The following is a 6898-nucleotide window of genomic DNA, read 5'->3' as shown; positions in this document are numbered from 1 at the left end:
AGAGGGGCTAAATCATAGCCCCTCTCTAATGGGCATAAAATATAAAATAAAAAGTGTGCATGCCTTTTTTGGACTTTCGTGCCTTCAGGACAATATTCTTATCTTGACCTTTTTTTTGAAACAAGCTGAACGAGATATCTACACCTGCCACTCCCAGAACTTTACTATGTACTGAAATGTTTCAACTTGTGTACAGGGACTGCCAAGCACATTGTGTTGATGAATACAGGAGGAAAACCTTCTTGTGTTGTTCAGTGATACAACCGTAAAGGTTTCAGTGCACCGTGTTGGTGAGGAAACTACCAGTCAACACAAATGTCTGCTTTTCCGTGTCTGCCATGTCAGTGTACATCACAGCGAACTCCCTCCAATGTTCTTATCTAATGAACCAGAAAACAGACAGAACTTTTATCTGAAGGTACACTGACGGAGGAGATCAAATGTGCTTTTTCTTAATGTAATGGGGTTATCTTGACGTTATATATTGATAATAAAGAGGACAATGTACATTGGAGTTACGGTTAAGTTAGCTAGACTTACGTTACACAGTAACGCCTGTACGGTTCGCTAACGTTAGCTAGTTTGCGAAATAGGTTAACAGTGAAATAATTTACCCACTTTAATGTTAAGTAGTAGTACACTTGAGCTAGGTAACTTAGCCAAATATTCCTGGTTGGAGAAAGGAATTTGACGTCAACTAAGTTGTTAAATCATAATATATATGAAGGCACACGTTACTATGTTAAATAATATTGTATCGTTTCGCTAGTTACGTTACCTCGCACCGTTTGCTAACATGGATAATAGCAATGCTAGGTTAAACATACTCACGGTTGCGGCGTGAAATGGGTCAACTCAATCCGACAGCTGCTGCCAAGTTCGGTGATGCTGGAAAAATTAACAAAATGCTCCCTCATCGAAAACACAAGCAACTGCCACGTCGAAGTCAGTTGTCACCACGTTGTCGGCAAAAACAAGCAAAAAAAAACATCACCAATAGCAATGTGAATGCAGTCACGCAGAGATGCACCGACAGCACTGTAGGTAAGCTCGGGCTGCAGCAGCGGTTGCTTGTGTGTTTTTGAAGTCTAGTCGTCCGCTGGCTGCAACCCAAACGTCTTTGTTATTGGAGGCAGCGTTGTTAAGCAACCAGTAAGTGAGCCTTACATTGGATGTAACGAATGCAGTGTGCGATTATGCAAATGAGAAATGCTGTCAGGTGTCATAAAGCACTGCACCTCTGTGGCAGCAAGAGGTAAGTGTCACCTCCACAGTACTACTGCAGAGCCTCACCTCACCATATTATCTTTCTGTTCTTAATACAATATACACAGATGACATTATTTGCATTATAAACATAATATTTATGGTTATTGGTAAAGTAGACCATGTTAAAATACAACACTGTCCAAAAGTTTTAGGCACTACTGTGGGATACATTTTATTTTCTTCAGTGAAAGTAAAATGTTGAGACATAATAGAATAGGATATAGAATATGATCAGAACATCGGTCAGAATCAACTTAATTGGCAAATAAAGAAAATTTGGTCATTTGGTCAGAGGTGCAAAAAATAAATAGAAACAGCAAGTAAAACCATTGAAGTAATCCATATAGTTCATATGTCAGTATAGTATACAGAAAATATGCACAGAAAATATTAACAGTAGGCCTACAACACATACAGTACAACAGATGAAAAGCAACAAATTTCAGTACATTCAGGGTAAGTTTGATTTTAAAACCAGTAAACCTTCATTTAGATTTTTGAAGTATTGTACTCTACCGCTTGTGCACTTGTGTTATTATTGTGCAGTCAGGACAAAAGTCCTCTTAAGTTTGCATTGGAGGTTTTTTCTTCTTAAGGTAAAAATCTGAGAAATCTTTCTTGAAAGTATAAAGTTATCCACCACTGCACTGAAGAGGAAATGGTTGGTAATGCATATTAATACTGACATTGTTACCTTGAGGATAGCACATTGGCTCTTTTAAGGTGACCATAAAGCAGTCTTCAACAAAAGTTTTTGTATTTTACTTTACAGCTGTTTTCAGCAAGTCCAGTAAAACTTCTGCTTGAGTAAGATGCTAACTCTACTACTCTATACTTGGCATAGGCTCATGCTACATCTCCTCACATCATCCAAAGCAGCAGCATGGACAGAGGCAGCAGGACGCTGGCTCTTCATCCGTCTGGTATCTTCCAGACTCAGGCTGGTCCCTGCACTCTGCTATGAAGGCCTGCAGCTGGGACACTGGCACCTTGTCTTGTTGATGATGCTGGAAAAGAGCCAATGTACATTGGGCAATCACGTGTAACGATAAGTAACATCTCTGTACAGCAAGATATCAGTGCTATAAACTTTTGTGCAGGTGACTCAGACTGACCTTGATGGTCTCGTAGGTGTCAGTGATGAGAGCAATGAACAAGCTGAGCACCATGTAGATGAAGAGGGAGATGAAGGAGTAGAGGTAGATTCTGCTGAAGAGCCACACCATGTAGCTCTTGTCTCTCATGTTGAGGAAGGTGGCATACATGTCGTCGCCGTTGATGAGAGAGAAGAGACACTCTGTCACCCTGTCGAGTGTTCGGAACTGGAGAAAAAAATTGGTTTTGATAATTGAGTTTTTATATTTCAGTGATAGATGTGTTACCGGAATACACCGTCAATATACTTGGGAGAATTTATTAGGCTACACTGACACTTGAAATAGATTGTTCATACTTTGTCATGGTAAGGGCCAAGCACTATCCAACCACAGAAGCAGTACCCAAGGTAGATCATGGCCGCACAACAGCAGAATCGGATCACATTCGGCAACGCCGCTCTCAGGGTTAAGATTAAGATCTAGAGGGGAATAAAAGTTTTCACTTCCTCTGGATATGTATTTGCTGTTTTTAACAGGTTGACTGAAACAAAAGCAAAAAGTAGGGTCATGGAAGTTCTTACATTGTATTTCCTGAAGAAACCAAGGTAACGAATCACACCAACCCAGACAAGCATGGTGGCTGTTCCCAGCAAGATACTACAGACATCATAGTTTGTTAGGAACTGCAAAAAAAAAAAGAAAGGATGATGGAATAAACACAATATCAAGTAGGTACCAGGTAATTTTCATATATCAAACTATAAAATATAATGAAAAAATAACTTTTTCAAACATTATAAATTATGAGTGCTGAGTTCAGACCATTTAGCTTTTCAGGTTTCCCTTTATCTTCAGGTCAACATTCCTACAGTGAATAATATGTGAAAATATAGCCAGTTAGGCTCAATGAAAAGCAAACCTTTGTTTGAATTCCAATTTTAAGCCCTGACCCAGCGATGGTCAATGTGTCGCTGACGATGATGAGGATATACCAGCCATTCACAAACTCCATGCGGTCTGACCAAGTGACAATTTTATTGTAGTATGCATGGAAGAATATGTTGAACTCCTGCATTAGAGGAATAAACATATTGTAAAACATATCAATTAAACCAATACACTCAAACCAAGGATTCATTCTTGTAGACTTATACACTCATGAGCCATTTGAACTTTGTATCTGATCAGGAGGTGCTGGCCTTTTCAGGGCTGTAGTCAGTATTTCATACTGTGGTATATGAATCTCTCAAAAGTTTGACCACACAACAAAAAAGTCTCTCAAATAGATTAAATATACATTTTTTAACTGTTCATTCACATTTTCTGTGAATTTTCTCAATATGAAGCTCTAAATGCTGTTTTAAGGCCTTCTCCAGGACTACCGTGTTGGTAGGAAAATACAATCATCCTTATTTATTTCTCATTGGCTTGAAAGTAGACATATTTAGACAGACCAAAATCTAAAATACTGGACTTAGTTTATTCAAATACCCACTATATAAAGGGTTTTAATTATGGAATGTAAACATCCTCTCAAATTCCCAAAGTACAGACGATATGACCTCAGTGTAGTCTAATACAGCAACAACCCTGCATCTGATGCTGGTTTACATCGTATATTTTATGCTGAGTTATTAATGAAATCAGTCATTTATATAGAATGAATGACCTAGTGGCTTAATTTTCCTCAAATAGAAACTTACAAACTGGAGTTGGATGCCATTGATGACAGATCGAGTACAGAGGACGAGAGAGGTGAAACATGCGAGGATGACCACAGAGTCAAACCACAAGAGGAGATAATCATTCTTCCCAGCTACAAATGAGAACCACAGATTCTAGTTCAGTTGTAGCATTAACATCTTTGTTGTTGTGCAAATCACATGCTGAGTTGGGTCATACAGGTGTCAAGGTTACAGAATAATGTCACCGTGCCCCCTGCTGGCTTTTTGAGGCAATGGCAGATATGATTATTTGGTATGTTGGTGTGGGTGCACTTTACAGCATGAGTTCGTGTAATAACTTACAGGCGCCTTCCACGTTCCAGTCCCTGCATTCGTAAATTCTAACATCATTTTTAACATCAACTTTTATCTTTCCACTGTGTGCATGGTTGTCAAACATGATCTGTGTAAAAACAAAGGAGAGAAATTTGTTAGAGACACAGCACATGCTATTTCTGAGCAATGGGGAATAACAGTGACTTTATGAATTAACTGTATCCTAAAATCTCAAATTGGGGTGTGGCAGTTTCCAACACTGTCACCAACCATTATATGGAAGTCATAACAGTCTGGTAGCTCATGGTGCCGCACCGTCTGCAGATTGATGGTTTTCAGTGTTAGGTAGATGTTCACTGATAGCAGCCTAAACACACAAACATATATTAGCAGCAGGAAGCACGTTTACCACATGGCATGAAACCAGTATTTTCAGTTTAGTCACCTTTTGAAATCTAAAGAGAAGTTGAAGTGAGTGGCCAAACTGCGGTTGCCAAACAACTGCACAGGGTATATGGAAATACAATCTGTGAGAAGGAAACACAGGCAAAGTAGTCAGATTTCATTTGACAGTTCAGCATTAGCATTCTTTCCTCCGATTGCGCTGTGCTGTCGTTAACAATACAATCTTCCTCTTTTCATAAGTCACAAGTAAATCCACATTGTGATTATGTTCCACTTGCCATGAATCAGCTTCCATAAATACATCTTGCATTAAAAATAAAACATGAAACATTATGTTATCCATAACGCATGATAGCTACTGGACTTAAATACATAATTTCCACAGCTAGTTGTGACTCTCTTTGATGTTTAAATGAATATTTTTTGTGTTTATGTAGCAGTTCTGTGCTTTAGTACCTTTATCAATATGTGGATCAATGTCAAAGGTTCCGTTCCCAGGATCAATGCTGCTGTTTCTGTAAAACTCTTGACAGACAGACAAAGGAGTGTACTCGCCATCAGCCCTCTCATATGCAAGATTACCTACAGTCAGGTTCTGGAGATCGATGTACTGAAAAGCAATATGGGAAGAAACGTGAAGCACATTTTTTCATGGAATAAAATTACAATTTTGTCATGATATGCCCATGTGATACAATGTTAAATTCTTGTCAATAATCTGCATTTTCAGTACCCTGTTGATAATGTAGTCGATGTGATCATACACATCCGCTTTCGTGTAAAGTGCATAGCTTCCCAGCCGGTGATCTTTGTATCCTTTGAGAAAAAGATGTCTGAAAGTCATCAGATTTTCATCTTTGAAGGTGACCATCATTTCGTTGCTCAGGCCAAAAGACACTAACTAATTAGAAAGGGGGAAAATAATGTGCATATGAGACAAATATAAATCTACCATCTGTAACGCATTCATACTCACTGAAAAATAAGTTGTAATCAAAGGATTTTATACGCTACCTGGATTGTGATGATGGCAATTTTTACTATCTGTAACATCAGTTTCCAAGGTTTGCGACCCCTGGCTCTGTATTTCTCACAGGGGTTCATGAAGAAGTACTTGAGCCTTCGTCTGAAATCCTCCACCACCTTCGACTCCAGAGTGTGAGTGCTCCATCTGTAGTGGCAGTTTTGCCTCCTCTCCTCAGACCTCAACAGAGGTTGGGAGTCCTCCATTATACTGAAGTGCAGAATATAATGTTAACATGGTGTGTGACAGACAGTTTTGGTCGTGTTTGTCTGCATATTTTTTGTTAAAGGTTCCACACACATCAGAAATGTGTTGGAGATAGGGTAAAGGGTTAGCCATTCCAGTCATTGCGATGTGTATCAAACTGGTTCTCCTGCATGAGCTCACTGCTGTCATTCTCTCCGCTGTCTTTACAGTGTTATTCTGGAGTGCAAGCTAATGGCATTAAAAAATAAGCTACAACGCTCTAGGAAACCACAAAGGTATGCTTTTCACTGTCATTTAGCTCAGCCACAGCTTATTGTAGCAGACCCTACCAGCAACAGCGAGCAGAAACAAGACGGCAAATGAACAGACTTCAACCACACATGTAGCAAATTACTTACACTAGTAGCAAACATAAGTGAATAAAAATTAATGGTTCTTATATTGTGTACAAAGAGTAAAGGCTCCACACTTAAAGTAAAAGTTAAGATATAATAATAATAATAATAAAAATAATTACCTGCTATCACCTGCAGTGAGCCACAGAGGAACTAGTCTAACACACGCCTCACTACTGTCTGTGAAGACGGTGCAGTCACCGCACCAGCCTTCACCAGGATGACTGTCATTCCTCTGCGTCACTTAACGCTTTTCCAGTTTCTCCAAAACAAAAACAGAACTCCCAGTTACAGCATCTCTGCACACCCCAAAGCTGATAACATACTGTATGTGGGCTTCTGCAGTCTGTCAATAAATTCATTTTGAATTTCACTTCATTAATTAATGTTGTATTGCAAGAGCTATCAAGACTCTCAGATGCTATTTTGCAGATTTTACTAGAAAGCAAATGAGTCAAATAAAATTACATTACTTGTTCTCTAAACCACCAGACAGCCACC

The 6898-nt window shown here is 39.0% G+C and overlaps 2 protein-coding genes across 4 annotated transcripts in view; both read right to left on the bottom strand.

Moving 5' to 3' along the window:
* LOC111230970 (afadin- and alpha-actinin-binding protein-like) overlaps nucleotides 1–1099 on the bottom strand; it is a 6185-nt gene extending 5086 nt beyond the window's left edge. For both annotated transcript variants that reach the window (XM_022757878.1, XM_022757877.1), the window contains exon 1: nucleotides 832–1099. The gene's annotated coding sequence lies outside the window, so the exon portion shown is untranslated. The remainder of the gene's footprint in view (nucleotides 1–831) is intronic.
* A 322-nt stretch (nucleotides 1100–1421) lies between these two features.
* Nucleotides 1422–6600, bottom strand: LOC111230971 (mucolipin-3-like). 2 transcript variants are annotated; one of them, XM_022757879.1, is made up of 13 exons: nucleotides 6520–6600; nucleotides 5786–6005; nucleotides 5505–5672; nucleotides 5228–5381; nucleotides 4812–4893; nucleotides 4637–4733; nucleotides 4394–4493; nucleotides 4070–4182; nucleotides 3286–3435; nucleotides 2948–3049; nucleotides 2723–2845; nucleotides 2385–2591; nucleotides 1422–2276 (listed from the first exon to the last, which is right to left on the bottom strand). In XM_022757879.1, exons 2-13 carry the CDS (start codon nucleotides 5999–6001, stop codon nucleotides 2136–2138), a joined length of 1653 nt encoding a protein of 550 aa, XP_022613600.1. In that variant the 5' UTR covers nucleotides 6002–6005; nucleotides 6520–6600; the 3' UTR covers nucleotides 1422–2135. The 2 variants fall into 2 exon arrangements, with proteins under 2 accessions (XP_022613600.1, XP_022613601.1); XM_022757880.1 differs by lacking the exon at nucleotides 4070–4182 and having other exon boundaries at nucleotides 3286–3383.
* Nucleotides 6601–6898: the final 298 nt, after the last annotated feature.

This window comes from Seriola dumerili, unplaced genomic scaffold, assembly GCF_002260705.1.
Source record: "Seriola dumerili isolate Sdu_G_001 unplaced genomic scaffold, Sdu_1.0 BDQW01000291.1, whole genome shotgun sequence".
Classification (NCBI taxonomy): domain Eukaryota; kingdom Metazoa; phylum Chordata; class Actinopteri; order Carangiformes; family Carangidae; genus Seriola; species Seriola dumerili.
The sequence above is the reverse complement of the archived record's forward strand: the minus strand, read 5'-3'. Positions and strand labels throughout refer to the sequence as shown.

Coding starts and splice junctions, on each gene's coding strand:
- LOC111230971 (XM_022757879.1), bottom strand. CDS start 6,001: ATGGAGGACTCCCAACCTCTGTTGAGGTCTGAGGAGAGGAGGCAAAAC. Junction 5,673..5,785: donor TTGCCATCATCACAATCCAG/GTAGCGTATAAA, acceptor CTTTCTAATTAG/TTAGTGTCTTTTGGCCTGAG. Junction 2,592..2,722: donor TTGGCCCTTACCATGACAAA/GTATGAACAATC, acceptor TTTTTTCTCCAG/TTCCGAACACTCGACAGGGT.